Genomic DNA, 18189 nt, shown 5'->3' on the forward strand with positions numbered 1-18189 from the left:
CCTTTAGCAGTACTTAAGCTGCTTTTTAAAATTTATTATATTCCCTCTCATTTTGACCCACAAACCATTTTCAAGTTTATTTTAAAAGAAGCTAATCATTAGTAGCTGTCAAAAAACCAAATAACAAGCATTGCAAAGAATGCCTTTAATTTAGTTATTGCTTCTCCTTTACCCAAAGAAAGAAATACGGACACCACCCCTTAAGAGAATTAAATGGACATAATCATGTTCAGTAAATTCCTTACTTCATGGCAAGATTTATGCAGTCTGATTAATAACACTATTTTTACTAACTCCAAACATGATTATATGTATACTTTTAAAAAGTATGTGCATAGTATATTAGCAAATACAGTCCAACGTAAAAGAAAGGGTAAAATTGGAGGAAAGTAATTATTTAAAACCAGTCTAGAACCAAAGATACAATTACAGTGTACACAGACTTAAATGGATTCATATGATACACCTGAAGCAACTGAAATGTCATACAACTGTTCCAATGTTATTAAAGCAGAAAAAAAATGACTTACAGACAGGGACACCAGAACCTCATTTGAATTCAACCAAGAATGTAAAATTTTTCACTAGGCCACTTCCTGCTATTGCTGGAAACATTCCCTCCTTTAAACGGAGATGGATTTCAAGGTACTGTACTTCGTGTTGTTTTGAGAGTATATTCAGAAGAAAATGTGAACGTGTAGGCAAACTGGAAACTCTCTGGAGAGATTACCCACTTATTTAACCACATTTCCTGTTTTTTAACCCATTTGTCCTAAGTCAGTCCTTAGACTAGTGACAAAAATAGATACAAGTGTGCTATAAATAGCTCATTAGCAGGTCTTTCTTGGTAAAACTGAAAATGTTTTGATAATTCTATTGTTCTTACTAGCTCCACACTAATTAAACTGTGAATCAGATTAATGTTTCCTTGAAATTTTTCTCTGCATAGTTTATGGTAATTATAAAGATACAGCGCCTCAGGAATCAGAAAAAAAGTCTTAAGAACTAATAGTGGCCTAAAAAATTGCTATTGATAATCGAGATTTAATGAAGAAATTACTGGTAATCTACGTGGGAAAGTGCTTTTACAACGCACAGTTCTAAAGCAAAGGAAGACAGTGCCAGATCGCTGAGAGTCAGAACCTAGTTAATTATTTTGAGATCTGAAAGCCAGAGTGCTACATAGTTGAATTAGTTGCCTTGTTCTTATTTTCAGCCATGAGACTATGTTGATGTAACACAGTGAATATTACTTGAAGGACTTGACACAAGTAGCCACAAAACTACTTTCCAAAAACATTAAACATGAAGGCTTTCAAGATTTACGTTACTTGTAGTTTTGGAACTATTTTAATTCAAGTAATAGAATTATGTCATGACGTTCAAAGAACCTGAGAGTTTCTGTATTTCAGCTGGCTTGGAGTAGCAAGAGTTCTAAAGGCTCCCAATACTGTGATTTATATCTTTGTGCATGAACTTCAGTCTACAAGAGGAGAACATCTAGAGAATAGTACTGGTTCTGTGCCCTTGTGTATAGCCCAAACTAAAATGTCTTTAAAAAAGAAGCTGCTGATGCTGTTCTGAACTTTCTGCTATTCCACCCAAACTGCCAGAAGGATCTGAGGGTCAGCTGAAGAAGTCTGCAACCCAAATACTTGCTGCTTTCTGATCCTTACCACACACATTCAAATCCACTGCTTTTGGGACAGAATATAATCTGTTTTATCATTAAGAATGAGAAGAACCTGCAAAGACCAAAGACTACAACAGGAAATGTGAAGCCCAGTAGTGCTTCACTTCAGAAGAACAGATGTTTGCTCGCATCTAATACTTAAAAGATGTGCAGGTAGTTAAATGCCAATTTGATATGTATGTATTTTCTCAGGACAGTTTTGTTAAGGGATGGATTTATCTTTAACTTCTTCCATCAAACACAGTAACAAAGTATAAAGGGCCTTTTACCAACCCAGACCTGAAGGTCATGAGCAAAGGATGATGCATACCATACTGAGAATTGAACCATAAACACTCCCCAATTACTTCAGTTATTGCAGAATAAGCCAAATTTCAACCTGTAAATTTGGTAATAAGAAATGTAAATGGAAAAATTAAAAAAAAAAATAATCAAATCCCTCTAAACCAAACAAAATCCCTGTGTACTGATGTAAAAAAAATAATCTACTTCGGCAATCAGTCATCCATACCTCTTCCTCTAAGCATACACAGGGATCAGCTCACCAGTTATAAATAGAAAAATGCATCAATGACCCTTGGCTGAGACCAGTACTTGAGATATATGACCCAGATAAACTTTCCTTTTGATGTTGCCATTTAAGTATTAGCAGCATTGTCTATAACAAGTTACAGCCATTAAATGGTGCTCTACATGCACAGTTGCCCCATCAACATGTGGCTGTAACCCATGCATGCAAACTTGAGACAGTAAAAATACAAACACTTCACAGCCAACAGTGTGCTGCCCTACAGATTTAACAGCACCTAAAAAAAAGGTCTTACTATTTCTACTGGGGTGTTAACAGTGTTGGGGTTGTTGAGGTGTTTTTTTTTTTTGTTTTTGTTTTTTTTTAATTGAATTTATGTGGCTATTTATGTTTGACTTAAGGGGAAACCCAACAGTATCTAAATATCTAAATTGTGATTATTTAAGTACCTGGTTTGAGGTAATGAAAAAGAAAAATGCCCTACAAGAAAAGACATTTCACCCAATTACAGCATAACATATACTATCCAAAACAAAAACATTGTTCTCCCTGAGTGGGAAAAACAGGTTCCGAAGAATGAAATTTATGTGTGAGATTCTTTGATATAACAAATTCTCCTTCTTGACATGAAAATGAATACATCTAAGCATGCCTCAGTATTACCTGAACTTTTTCTACCAGTAATCCATTCGGATGGCTTCCTAAGCAAATAGTGTTTCATTCTCCCCAAGGAAAATTTCTTAATTCCCTCCCTCTGCCTCCCATTATTTTCAGCATATAATAGTCAGAGCATTATGTATATAAGTTCTATTATCACTAAATTTCCACTGTAAGAACAATTTTAATGCTGAAGAATTTTCTTTTGATAAGGCAGAGAGTGTTAATAAGTAAGGTGTTGAAAAATCAACAGGGCATACATGTTCCTGCTATGACTAAGTTCCCATCAATTTTAGCAGCTTTTCAGGCAAGATTGAGATCCTTCTGTGTATATCCATACCAGGAAATCTGGCAGAGTGGGAATTTAATGGTTGTTTTCTGGCTGCAGAACATTCTTAAGTTTCCAGTGTCTGTGAGCAAGAGAAATACTGAGGGCAAGACACAATATTGCATGTTAAGACGGGATGGACTGCTTAGTGTATATAGATATATATCTATATATCTATATATATAGATATATATATATATGTATTTGATATATACTGGATATGTTTTCAAAAAAGTAATCTGCATCAACAGTTTTCTCATTAAATAAAGCTAGAGCACACTGACCAAAACTGCTTCTGCTGCTGAAAAGCGCTTTGTTTTTTTTTTCCGTATCTCAGAAAAATAGAGAAACTGTGGAACAAAGGAGCTGGTAGGTGGTGAACATACTAGAGTATCATCATCTTGTAAAACTACTACCTATGTTCTTCTGCTTGGTACTCATACTGTTTCCAGTAATATACCCTGTTTGTCATTTACCTAAAGTATTTTCCAAATTCTTCACAAGTAAGCCACTTAAGAAAAAAAAGCAACCAATTGTACCTCTTCACAATTTCACATAGGCTTCCAAAACTCCTCATATTCGGTGGTCCTTGCCAATCCCAGACACATCACTCACTTTACTGATGTGCAGGTTAACACCCAGTCACACATCCAGTGGTGTCAGTAGGGGCTGAAGTCAGCAACACAGATAACCCCTTCACATTGCCCCAAGTTATCCCAATACAGGAGGATTTATGTAATAGCAAGAAGCATCAATTTAAAAAAACGTGTTTCACAGATAAGAGGGTAGCTATATACAAAATAAAGACACAGAATGACCAATTCGATGTGAAAAGCAAGTCACTTCTTTAATTGTAAGGTATACTAAAAATCAACATCTCTATCAAAACTCTGAACAGTTGAATCCAAAAGTCTCAAGCAATATTTCCTTTCATTAACACAAACCAAGCATAGCCTGCAAGAATATTCATTTATTTCTTTCAAACACATCATTTTTAAGGCACCCTGAAGGTGTCCTTTCATGATTTTATAAAACCTAAAATTATTAAAACCTTTCAAAACACAGACTCACTCAGGAAACTGTGGGTTCTTCTCATAATTCCTGAAGTCACTGGTACTGTAATAATAGCCTGTCATATGCAAAATGACAGCAATTTCATAAATGAAGAATGGGCTTAGAGATATACTATGTTTATGAATTTACTTTGGTTGTCACTCAAATATTATTATTATAAGAAATGAGAACACTGAAGCCAACTGATCCAAAAGAGACCAATTTCACAAAGAAAGCATTTAGAACAATACAGACACTAATAATTTTAACATCCAGTTATGTCCTGCATCTGTCTAACCTTCAAGCTACAGGAAAAAACCTTAAACACCAGTGAAACATGTCCTGTGCTTATTACAGTGATTTAAGACAGATATACTTTGGTAAGTAAAAGAAAAGTCAAACATGGCAAAAGGAGGTAAAGCATAGACTTTTTAAGAGAGTATATTTTTTTTAAATTAAGAAACTTTAGAAGTAGTCTTTTGAGCAAAAAGATTACTACCAGAAACAAGACACACAATTTTCCTGTCTTTTAATGTATAGTTTTGTTAGTACTTATTTTTTTCTATTTCTCTTGAATTAGATCAGAAATACAATGGCAACAAGTCGGCATCACAGATATAATATAAAAACCCTATACTTCTGGAACCTGATTCTGCAAAGCTGTGTGAATGTTCTTAACTCAAAAAAGTGCAAGCAGTCAGTCACAGAAAGAAACCACAGGACTGGCTATTAATATTTTTACATACTTTCTTCCAAATTGCTTTGTGTACCTTTTGTGGATACACAGAATGAATTTTTTTTTTTTTTTTCATCATATTGGCAGCCAAATCAAAGCCATGGTATTAGCTTGCATGCAAACACTAATAGGTAGCATATTTTGTAGGCATGGGCAAGATGTGACTGACCAAAGTGAGCTTGATTACAGATGTGATGGATTCTTTGAAAGCCGCAGTAGGAGGTTGTGCTCTGCTTCATTTCACCAAATTCTCAAATTTGAGTTCTGTGGTAAAATCTAGTTGTTGTTTGTTTGGGGTTTTTTTTTGTTTTGTTTGTTTGTTTTTTGTTGTTGTTGTTTTTGGGTTTGTTTTTTTTTTCTCTCTCCACAGACTTGATAACTTTGACCTTGAAGAAGCAGTCATCATTTTGATCTTCAGCCAGTCCTTCCTTCTACCAATGTATGTATTTAAAACTGTGCCATGTACTGCAGTCATATGCATGCAGATCAGCAAATCAGTAACAAAATACAAGAATATACCTTAAATTTATGGCAAAATTTGCCATAAACTGAATTTCATGCAGAAGTTAATTTATCTGTCTGTTTAAATAAGCAGAGTTAGAACCAGACCTCAGCAGCTTTTAGAGATGTTACTGCAGTTAAAAAAGGAAACAACCACCACACCCACCCCCCCCAAAAACTAAACCAAATAAAAAAACCCTTACTGCCCTCTACTCTGCTGAGAAAAAAATGACATAAAAATGGTTGCAACACACATACAATATTCAGTGAGATGGCATATTTATCCTGTTTATTAGAGTGAAGGTGAGAACTTGTACTAGCTGCCAGTATTTCTCTTTCATAGTTTTTCACTTCCAAGTTTCACTGAATCCCTATGGCATTTTGAAAACAGCATGGATCTGAAATGAAGAATGTCTTTGCATGACCTGAACAATAGATCCTTAAAAATCGTTCAAGTCCAAAATTAACATTTGGAAGCTATCTGGACTCAGGAGTGACCCACAATAACTGGAAAGCTTAAGATTTTTCACAGTTCAAAGTAAAGACTTTTAATAATTTTGAATTACTTCAACCACTGAACAAGTCCAACACTATAATTTCATCCACACATCAATAAAGTTTAAGTGTTTCATTAAATTTAAATTGCTATTCGTTGTGTAAAGAAATTTTAAGCTAATGAAATGCTTTTTATTACAATGGATCTGCTGCACTGTTAGAAGTCTATCATATTTTCCCACTTAAAAAGTAAGAGTTCAAGGCCTTGATAACTTGGCTACAGAGAGAATATGCTCCAGGCTGAATTTTGTACAGAAATTTTGTATAGAAAGCTGAGACTTTTTGTTACACTAAAATTTTCAACTAAAACACACTCACACACCCCTGGGGAGAAAGTGTTACTGAATCACTGAGCAGACAGCTATTTTCCATTCTGCTAGTTTAGCTGTCCAGCTAGGTACATCTTGAAGATTTTATTTTCATCAGTGTTTTAAAAATGTTAATAACTACAGCATCCTTAACTACTGTACACATTCAGGGATTAGAAAATAATTGTTTTTAATCACCTTGAATTCAGTATTGTTTATGCTTGACCATAAACCTGCAACATTTCAAACCATAACCAAGAATGTGAATTGATCAGTGGGTTCACTAAGTGCATCAAGGCTTTTGGATGTCCCCAGGTTTGTCTGCCGCAAATCCCGGGTCTTTTAAGATGATTCTCTGCATCTGCACAGGTGGTACAGGAGAAGGTACTGTAATGCTAAATTTTGCATGGCTCTTGACAAATCCCCACAAGACACTAAGTACCTTTTTCAGGGGAGAAAACAACAGTTATAGATTGTTTCTAACTAGTACCTACATGCTAAATGTTAAAATGACAAAACCATTCTCTAAGCATGAGAGTGTGAATTACAGGTACCATACAGGTAGCTCCCTGCACAAACAAGTCTAGCAATTTTGATACAGCTGAGTTTACGTTCACCAATATCAAAGTTTCAACTGGGGACTTCCCATTTAAATATCACACACAAAACACTGATCCTTTATAATTTGAGCTAAAGGACTATGACTTAGCTACAAACAGCAGCAAACTTCTACTACAGCTCAACCACTAGCCTTAAATGAGAGCCACAGTCACCTATGAGTAGGTAACAACAAAGTTTCCTAAATATTAATCATGAACTGTAAATGCTTCTTGACCTCACAGTGCTCCCAAACACACTTTCTCTTCTGAAAATGTGACTATGACCTCGGTGTGATCTAATAAACTACTCTCCAGTTTGAAGTTCCACAGTTTCTACAGCATATCAGTTTGCCTTGAATCTAACTTTTTAAATGGATACCTTGATTTCCACAGAATATTTTCTGTGTCACTGACAACCTCAAAACAGGAAATGTATGCATTAGCCAATACAATATGAAAAATGCAACTGTTCCAAGCAAATACATTTAAATATAAAATAGAGATAACCCCGAGAATACATTTAATCTCTCAGCAGATAAATACTGTATAGTAAAAAATTAGTTCTGCCAATACATAAAGCCCATACACTAATTGACAACATGCACCAGCAATGAAAGCAGGATCTGGCAAAAGACTGCCAAAGGGACTTTAAAACAGTTCTGGGTATAAGAAGAGAGCTGTCCCAAGATCTTTTAACATTAAACATTACATAACTGAATTTTATGTGAGAAATAGCAAAGCATCTACAGTGAGCACAACTGTGGAAATAAATCTTTGTAGGAAAAGAATGAGCCCAACCTAAAAAGCTTAACTAAGGAGTCTGGTTCAGACTTAATACCACAGTTTGGGACTACAGGTAATTTTACTGTTCACGTGACCAACTTTCCCCACTCCATTTGTTTCATTACACCTCAGTTTGTTAAATATTGCCACAGAAACTACCTTGAGCATTATCAAGAAAATAAAAATCTAGTTTCTAAGCGTAATGATTAAAGGAGCAGTCTAATGCTAAGCCCACTCAAACACCTCATTCACAACCAAGGTTTTAATTTTTTTGGCTTGTAATCAAATAAAACCAAAGAATAGTAACAATGATTATTGACTTGGAGTTCTAAGATTCTGGCTTTTTTAACTATGACCTTATTGTACCTTCCTCACCTCTCTGGTCTTCAGTTCTGGCTCCCAAACACATCTGAAGTATCACTGAGTTCTTCCTACCCTTCCACCATCCATTCATACTCACTTATCCAATGCTAACCCAACCTGCCAGTGCTCCAAAAGTGTTTCCTGCCTCATTCAGTAAACAGTAAAACAAAGTAATCAGTAAACCAAACAGTAAGCATTAAGATGTCATTTGTGCCTATCAAATGCAAAGTAAACATTAAAACATTCACTATGCCAGAATTTAGACCCCTGAGTATTGTTTTACTGTTGACATGATTTACTACTAATGTTTTATTGAAGGGGTTAGGGCAGTACAAAACTTGTGTGGATTCCCCTCATCCATGAATGTAGTAAGGAGTGCTGGAAGAGTTAAAAAAAAATGCTTGCCCTTTCTCCTCTATGCATTATCATTGACTCCAATCCCCAATTAATCATCTGCTTTGAGCAATGCAGAGATCAGATGCTATAATCAAAGGCTGACATAAAAGTACTATTTAATATTAAAATAGCTTAAGTATTTCTCAAAGACTGTGCTTGAGGGTCTAAAAAAAATACTTAGGTTTCCTTGTAACAAAAAAGAATCCCAAAGATTGTTGATCTTAACACATGTCCACCCAGAGATGAACTGTGAACTAACACTGCATGAACTAGAAAATGCTGAACCGACAAGTTTCCTGGGTAATGATCAAACTGGTCTTCAAAATGCCAAACTGGAAACACGATGGTACAACTTCCTACAAATGGCTAGACAACAAAACAGACTTCTAAGTTTTCAGACACTGCCGATAGGTAAATCCTCTGGAGTTGTGATAACTGTCATCTCATTTAGGTATCAGAGTGACTTCTAATACCATCGGTTAGAAAGTGTACATGAACAGACACAACTGTCAAGCTACAAGACTAGGTATGGTCTGACCAGGGAATCGCAGCAAGATAACTTCTTAGAGATATAAGGCTTCTGTGTTCATGCTCTTCCTATCCCTCAAGCAATATAAATGAAGCTTGCCTTAAGTCTCCAGAATTTTCAGATGAAAAAGAATTGTTTATCATATTATTTCTCTTTTTAAAATATACCCTGCTTTAAATAGGCAATTTACAAATTTGGGGAACAATTAATTTTGCAGTTTGAAAAGAATGCAGGTTTTCCAACTTTTAATAAAAAAATATCAAAGATAAAAATTTTTTTGAACTTAATTCCTGGAGCTTAATAGTCTTTAGCAAAGCATATAAAGAAATGCCAGAAGGTATTGCAGGAAAGGCTTTGACAGGTAAAGACAAAGAGAAGCTGGGAGAGGGATGGAAGACAGTCTAGTAAACAACTACTAGTAGACTTAATAGCAGAAAACACTACAAAGTGGAACTGTGAGTGAAGGCAGATGGGCAAAGGAAGAGGAAGCGTAAGAAACAAAATAGTAAGTTGCAGATGAACTTCTATTGCATGTCTGTACATGAAGTCTAGAGTCTGCTGAGACCAGCTAACAAGAAACTAGATTCAAAATTAGCATCAGAAAATCTTGCATGCAAGAAGTGTGCGGAAGCACAAGAAAGTATCTAATAAAGTCTACGTGCAAATGCAACTCAGTATGCGGCAGGTAGGGACCAGAAGATGCAGTATCTCTCCAGGACAGTTTCTCCTGGGATTTCTACAACAGTCAGAAATTAAAGATAACCTGTTGGCAGAAACTACAGGAAGTTGGAGAAAACGTTCCTTCTGTTCTCATCTTTTGCAACTGTTTCCAAGGACAGAGAGGGTACAGTGTCCATACCATTTCACCAGCTAGAACAATCCTTAATATTTATGTCAGACACCAGTGTAACATGTTAAATAAATCTCACTGTTGTCAGAAGTGAGAAATGTAATGAAACTTGAATGTCTGAAAGTGAAATTGAAGAGAAATCTGAGGTTAAAATAAAGTTACACAAATGAAGGTATTTTCAAACATGCAGTGAAGTTTGTGCTTATATTTCACGGTGCTTTGTTTTGTTTTGTTTTTTTAGAAAACTGAAAGGCTACAATATGATAACCCTTGACTTCAAGATTTTAGTACATGATTCTACTTTGTGAAGAATTATGTGTAGTAAACCAAATGCAAGAACTGCACTCATGCAACACATTGTTAAAATTGCTGGTGGAACAGGTCATTTAAGGATGTTGAATTCAACTCATCCTAATAAAAATTTGATTGTTGATGTTGAACACAGTTAATATTTCCTTTCTATAATAACCAAATTAAATTTACTAATGATTGTTGCAAATGCAGTTAGTTTGAATGAAAAATAGCTTATGTTGAGTACTTAAAGAGTACTATAAGAACACTCCAGTGTTCAAAAAAAAGTTTCTCCAAAGGTTCCACACACCAGCACAGATACACAGTTGTTTCTTTAAGTGCTGATTCCCTTTTGTGCAGCGCTGTGTTTCTGTGGTCTCCTCTTGCCCCCACCCCTTCACACTTCCCAGACAAACTTGCTGCAGCTCAATTCTTCTACGATCCCCCCCCCCCCAATCAAATTACTTCACTGCTACAATTGCTAGCAGTTAAAGGTAAGTTCCCTTTTCAGTAGCTTAAGTTGGCATTCTCATCATCGCTGAACACCCTGTGCACTCTAAACTACAACCTAAGAAACACTGCAAGAAAAAGAAATACAATGACATACAGTACAAGAATGCACAGGCATGTAAGACATGTAAGGCTTTAGTCTGTACCCTCTCCTCCAGTCCCTACATGAAAATAACCAGCTAGTGGAATATAGCTGTGACTGTGCCATGAACAGTTAAAAACAACTGGCATTTTGTAACAAAAAAAGCACAACTGATAAGTCCTTTAGCAACTTTATTTGCCATTGCAGAATGTTTTTTTTTTCCTCCCCAAAATATTGTGATGTTTATTTCTTATATGCAACAGAACTGCAAAAGCATCATTGTTTTCTTCCTCTTCACATAAAAAAACTAACTGGCACATTATATCCCTGCATCAGAACAGCAGAATTTGGCCTTACTAAAGCATAAAGAGACAGACAATTCCTCAACAAAGGACATCATTTGAGATCTGTTGGAGGTCAAGATCTTCGATATGTAGTAAGATAATTCTGAAATCATTTGAAGTGTTAGAGGAAATCTAAAGGGTTACAGCAGGGATTTCAAAGCAAACTATTTTGCACATTTCAGTCAAAAAGTAATTGCCTATTTCTCAAAAAAAAAATTTCAACTATATCCAAATGTTTTTAAGATGTAAATGCACTTGTCATCTTCCACGTAAGCAGGGTGGTGGTGCCCGAAATTAAACAAAAGAAGAAAAGTTAGGGTTGACAAGTATGTCGCTGTGTAACTACAAATTCAATATGCCTTTTGATATTTCAGTTTTAACTGTTGAGTACCTTTTCATCAGGCTATTGCCATTAGAAGTTTTTTATTAGATTTTTAAATTAGACAAATAACAGATAAGAGATGTGACAAGTATATCAAATCTGATTTAGTAGATCTGACGCACTTAATCTTTTACTGTAAGAGTGGCATTTGATGTATTTGAAATGTTTCAAACAATGCTCCCTTAACATCCTGAACAAGAAGAAATTCAGATTTCTCTACTATATTCAATTTATGCCAGTACAGAATGAATATCTAAACCACACAAACAATCAGCTTTCAGTTGAAAGTGCAAAATCACCTGAAACTTTCCATGCAATGTGAAATTTTAGATACTACAAAAAAAACCCAACTCAAAACCACCCAGCATCAGACAACAACAGTGAAACACAGAAGAAATAAATTTTTAAAAGATTGTTTAGACTAGAGTCTGCACCTCTGTATGCTATGAATTTTGAGTGAATGTTGGCTCGACTGCACAGCAGTCAGCATTTCAAAAGTTTGAGATCACCATACCTGAATTTCTCAGAAAAATAAATGAAAAGACTCTATTCTCAAATTTATATTGTTGTTGTAGATGTAAACAAATAAATTAAAATTGTCACTTGATTTTTAAAAAATTGATATTTGAATGCAAAAGCTCACATTAATGATCTAGAAGATTGAATGCCCGGGACATACTACAACTACTTTTGCTTGTACTACACAAACTTCAGTACACAAAAATCTTATCTATCCAGAGTAACATAACCACCTCATTCACCCTCGAAAAGGCTTGGAATCCAGAAGAGATAACAGAGCCTAATTCTGTCAGATGACTGAAACAAAATATATGCATTTAAAATGGAATTAAAAAACCCCAACAAAACACAACCTACTACCAAAAAAGAAGAATGAAGACAAACGAAAAAACCTTGTATGCTGAACTAGCAGATTGACCAGTATACACAAAAAAATAATCTAAAAACAAACTCAGCAGCTGATTAACATTGTGTTTCCCATTATTTCTTTAATCTCTTAATTCTGTTAATACTGTAGTTTAAATTAGAACAATGTTTCAAACAAACTCCCCCAACTAGATTTCATTGTTGCTGCATGTTAAAATTGAAGTCTTTGTTGTAAAGACTCAGAAGTCAACATTGAAATGAAAATGAAAATTTAAACGAAAGTTACTTATTTACAATAAATCCAATTAAGTTAATAACACTGCCTTCTAACACCAGCAGTCACACCTTAGATCAAAATAAAGGGGCAAATGTATAATAACATTGTACACAAGTTCTTTCTGACATTCAGAACTTACATATTGAAAAGAGCATGTATTTTGAAAAATGAAACAATAAAAGTTTTAGCACATACTCTAAATTAAAATTTGCCTCATGCAAACAATTTGCCCTTCCTAATACTTAAAACTAACAGAAAACATATGTATAAGTAAATATCTGATAATTACAGGACAATTGCCTAAGTCAGCAAGGCATATGCTTTTTCCACCTTGACAGAAACATGGTACAAAACTTTATTATTACTTGTTTTTCAAAGCTTACTCAAAAGGCAGGCTTCTTAATTTCATTCTAACTTCTTCAAAAATGTTCATTTATTATAATTCTTCTCATTCTTTTATTTTCCCTTCTATTTCTCCATAAATTATATGATGAAAGGAAATAGTGCCCAGCACTTGCAGATGACCGCAAAATTGCCAATGATAAAGACTGTCAAGGTTTTTGGATAAGATTTTTCTGAATATTTTACACACCACAAGACTTTAGGTAGTCAAATTAAACATCAATGTTCAAATTGACAGGAGTCAAGGCATTTTAAGGATGATGTTAATAATGCATTTAAGCATTTTTGTCATGACACAGAAAACCCTGTGGAGGCAGGGACAGAATCCTGCCTCTACTTTTTTTTTCTTCTCCCAGATTATGCTTTAACTCAGTGCTCAGAATCTGTAACAGCTGAGGATAGATTTTTGCCTGTAATGGCTCCACTTAATACAAAATCCAGTTTTATCTCCAAAACAGCCTCCATTTCATGAAGGAAGTCAAGTGTACTTGTGTGGGGAAAAAATGTTATTGTTCAAAGATTGCATTATACTTGATTGTTTTTATGTAGTTTTTTTCTTTATGTAATTTTTACTGACATTGAAAATAAGGCAAACAAAACCAGAGTGGAAACCAGAAAATTCTCTTACTGCATTAATGTATACAGCTCAACAACAGAATTGGCAATACACACATGTAACTTCTGTACAGTAGATTTATACAGATTTGAGTCATTTGGTTGATGTTGTAGACCTTGACTTTTGTAGCCTTCGTTCTAAAGAACAAACAACATTGATGGCTTTGACAAGGCGACATATTTAGTCCATTGTGTTTCTCAGTGGTATTGCCTATATATAGCATGTAGCATTGCCTGCAGTTTTACTGTAAGTATATAGTAATATATACATAACTTCTGCCAGCTGTGGAAAGAAAGTGATCAGTAACATTAATAGCTGTGATCCCTAGAGGACAAAAGTGCAAGACTGAGGGGATTTCTTTGATTATACTGCAGATTCTGGTAAGCTCACTGATGTAGTGAGTGTCAGACCTCTCTGCCCTTTTATTTGTACTTCAGGTCTGTCTCTTGTTTGTATAATTGCTTTCAATTCATTTCTGTGTTAATTCTATTTCTAAAACCTGCCCTAATTTACATTTCTACTTTGCTCATCCAGTCCTGGTTTTCCCTTTGGTTTCAACTTTGTTCCTTGCTTGATAACAGTCTTCATCACAAGCTTTTCGTTCCAGTCTGCTCCCTCTCTTGCAGTTAACCTTATTTTCTTACCAGCGCTGGTATCCTGTCCAATAAACAATTCCATCTACTCAAGAGCATTATCTTCCTGATAGTCCAGATCAGGTGTTCTTTCCATTTTATTCAGCTTTCCAGTTTCTTCATTCTGCTCAGTGACAGCAGGGGGAGCATCAAGAAAGGGATACTTGCTAGTGCTTGACTGGTAAAATTGTTCAAAACGAGTTGCAGTCTTGAAGCTCTGGACTAGACTAGCAACACAGGAAATGAATCCCCAGAAAATGATCAGTTTTATTCCTAACCAGTTCCTGACTATTTTGACACTCAGATGTTTCCAAAATGTCCTTTGCAAAGGATATATCCATGGAATCAACATGCCTCAGCTCTAGTAAAATTTTCAGTCACCAGATGGTAATGTCTGAAAGTTTCAGACTGAATTAGGGAAATTATTTGTCTTTTACCTTATCTTTTAAATATGGGAAAATTGATGTATTTTCCCTCTTCTTTCAAAAAATGAACTGTTCCTGTCAAAAGTTGCACTTTTACTATCACTAGTAGTATTTGAAAACTAATACAGAAATACCATATAAAAAACCTTCAGGTTAAACTATTATGTCTTGGAAATCAGGCATAGCTGTATCCACTAAGGAACATCGAGTAACTGTAATTATGCAACACTACACATCACTAACAGTACCATTCAGGAACACAAATGAGGCCTAAATGTTTTACCGTGGCAACACCATCAACTTTATGCTATTTTTTAAAAAAAAATAAGGCTACAGAAGTCAAGATCTAAACCAGGCAAGTAACTCAAATCAAATCTTTAAATTTTGCAGTCATAAGGATTACTGAAGAACAGATAATTTCTACTGTACAGTATTTTTCCTCAACAAATCAGTATGTCCAACTGTGTGTTTGATCCACTCCTGTATGTTATTTTAGTTTAATAAAGTAGATACTTTCCATGCTCTACTTGTAGATGAACTGTAAGTACAGCTTGCTTTGGTTTGGGTTTTTCTAAGAGGAAATGGAAAAGATAGTATGTCTACTGCAGTACCAACTGCATCTTGTAGATTACATAAGGGTATATTTTCTCACCTATAACCTTGTACAATTTAACATTGTTTGTAGTGGTTTATTGGAAAAAAAAAAAATTATATGCCTGCGAGTGATTTTTTTTTTTTGATTGAATACTGGAAAAAGTCATTCTTATACGCCCCATGAAGAGGTGGTGGTGTTTTGGGTTTTTTTTCTAGTCCTTTTCAGTAATTAAGTTTATCTACCTCTTCCAAGAGGGAGCCTTCCAAGTCACTTACTGATTTTATCTTCAGGGTACCAAATATTTTCAGGGTCAACTAATCACTGCTATAAGCAGACAAACTGAAGGTACTCAATGTTACTCTTTCTCCTGGTTTCTTCCTAGTAGCTGACATAGGGCTGTGTTTTGGATTTATGAGAATAATGTTGATAACACACTGATGTTTTACTTGTAGCTGAGCAGTGCTTACAGTAAGTCAAGGACTTTTCAGCTTCTCGCACTGCCCTGCCAGCAAGGAGGCTGGGGGTGCACAAGAAGCTGGGAGGAGACACAGTTGGGACAGCCAACCCCAAATGGCCAAAGGACTATTCTATACCATACGGTGTCATGCTCAGCATATAAACTAGGGGGAAAGCTGGCCCTGGGATGTTGCTTAGGAACAGGCTGGGCATCAGTCAGTTGGTAGTGAACAATTGTTTATCATTTCTATCACTTGTTTTTTTCTTGGGTTTTCTTTATGTCTTTTTGTTATTTTCCTTTTTCATTTTCATTAAAATTTATTATTATTTTATTTCAATTATTACACTGTTCTTACTTCAACCTATGAGTTTGCTGACTTTGACCCTTATGATTTTCTCCCCAGTCCCACCAGGCGGGAGTGAGCAACGGGCTGTGTGGTGCTTAGTTGATGGCTGGAATTGAGCCATGACATTTATACTGATAGTCAACAGGGTACATTTGACAGAATTTACCCATTGGAAAGTTAGTTCATCAAGGTGGAGAAGAATGGAAGAAATTACTGTGTTCCTTCTTAACATGTCTAGCTTGGTGAGTAACAAAAAAAATGCAAACAATTGTTTACTACTTCAAACTGGCACCTTTTGGCCAACAATATGATATGTAACCCTAAAGAGGAGTCTTTAATATCCACCATCTTCACTTTTGATTTTTGACCCAAAATTGCAGGGAAAGTACATAAAACCAACAATAAATTGGACAACAAGCAGACTAAGGCACACCTCTAATAGACATTAAATATTCCCTTTAAATGAAAAAATATTACAGAATTATCCTAAATGCAATGTGAGTCTAGTATGTAGATCCCAATGCACTAGATCAAGAAATGAGTGCATAAAACACTGACACAAAAACTTATTTCTCTTCATTTTTGTTAGCTGGTGGGAATGCAAACATACCAAACAAAAACATACTTCAAACATGCTAAGTTACGTACTATTTGGATATATATATTGGAATGTGCAAGATTGAATTCTAAGTTATTTCCATTATAAACTTTATTAGAGCATATATTCTGAGCACAAAAGTAGTAACAAGATAGAACAGACACTTTTCTCTAAAGTAATTGACCCTAAGATCTTTGCTTTTTTAAGGCCCAGTGAGCAAGCACTGCAGCTCCTGATTCAGATTACGAGTGCTTCTTGAAATTACCTCCCTATCAAATTTTAAAGTACCAAAAAATTTCTACTAAGCTTGCCATATACAACCCTATGAAACAATCAAGACAGTATAAGCTGTCATGTCATTCACTAATTTATTGAAAATTAATGTAAGATCACCTTCAAAATGACCTGCACTATGTTACTGCAACTAATTTCTACAGGCAATCATGTGATAAGTGATTCAGATGTATGAGTTTTAGTAATGATGAATTAGATGTTTAAAGGATCTAAATGTTAAGATGTGCACAATACTCACTACTTAAAAAAGACAGACATTTATATTATGCTTCCTTAAAACAGAGGCTCTTGAAGCACCTAAATAATGACTAACATCTCAGTCATTCTAAATACCTTATACCTGCCCTTCTTCCATGGTTTAACATTCTTTGCTGAACTACTGTTATAGAATGCATTTTCTAATAATTTTACCTTTTCAGAACTGTAATTACATCTATTACAAAAGTAGCCAGATTCTCTGGAAAAGTCCCAAACAACCTCAGTGAATTTCATAAGAAAATAGTGAAGATGTCTTTTATAATTTTTTCTATTATATATAAGCAATGAAGCAAAATAATCACAAAAAACAAGTATTAAAGAGATTATCAATGATAAAAGCTGCTTTAATCATTTGGGGGTATTTGAAAAATGATTTAGGAATTAAGTAAAGTCTATGAGAAAGAACTTATTATAAGAACTTGTCAAAAGTTAAAAACACAGACTAGAAAAAAGTTTTTAATTGCACAGTATATTTTAGCTCCTATCAATCAATGTTAAAATAATTTCAGAGTTTATTAAGCAGATATTTACCTGCTGGGACAAGACAATCTTTCCAATCAAAGTATCCTGCATAAATGCCAGGTTCTAATGACCCAACAATCGGATCTGCCTTGAATTCAATGTACATTTCAAATAGTCTTTGATCCAGATCTTTCAAGGATTCCATACTAACCTAAAAAAACAACAACAAAAAAGAAAGAACATAACAAATAGTCATTAACTACAAAAATTAAATCACATACCCCAAAATTTTACCTCATTTTCTTTCATTTTCAGTAAACAGTAGCAATTACTTACACATTTCAGTTCATAACTACATATATAAAAAAACTAGAAACTGCCACATCCTACCCAGTGTATATATATATATATAATTTTTTTTTTTTTTTTTTTTTTTTTTTTTTTTTTTTTTTT

General features: G+C 34.7%; 1 protein-coding gene across 1 annotated transcript in view; it reads right to left on the bottom strand.

Annotated features, from left to right (window-relative positions):
• EXOC2 (exocyst complex component 2) overlaps positions 1 to 18189 on the bottom strand; it is a 116815-nt gene that overhangs the window by 19768 nt on the left and 78858 nt on the right. Inside the window, exon 22 of the mRNA XM_026842710.1 lies at positions 17806 to 17947. Within this exon, the coding sequence (XP_026698511.1) occupies positions 17806 to 17947 (142 nt within the window). The remainder of the gene's footprint in view (positions 1 to 17805; positions 17948 to 18189) is intronic.

This window comes from Athene cunicularia (genome assembly GCF_003259725.1).
Source record: "Athene cunicularia isolate RWA chromosome 2 unlocalized genomic scaffold, athCun1 chr2_part1, whole genome shotgun sequence".
NCBI classification, from domain to species: Eukaryota; Metazoa; Chordata; class Aves; order Strigiformes; family Strigidae; genus Athene; species Athene cunicularia.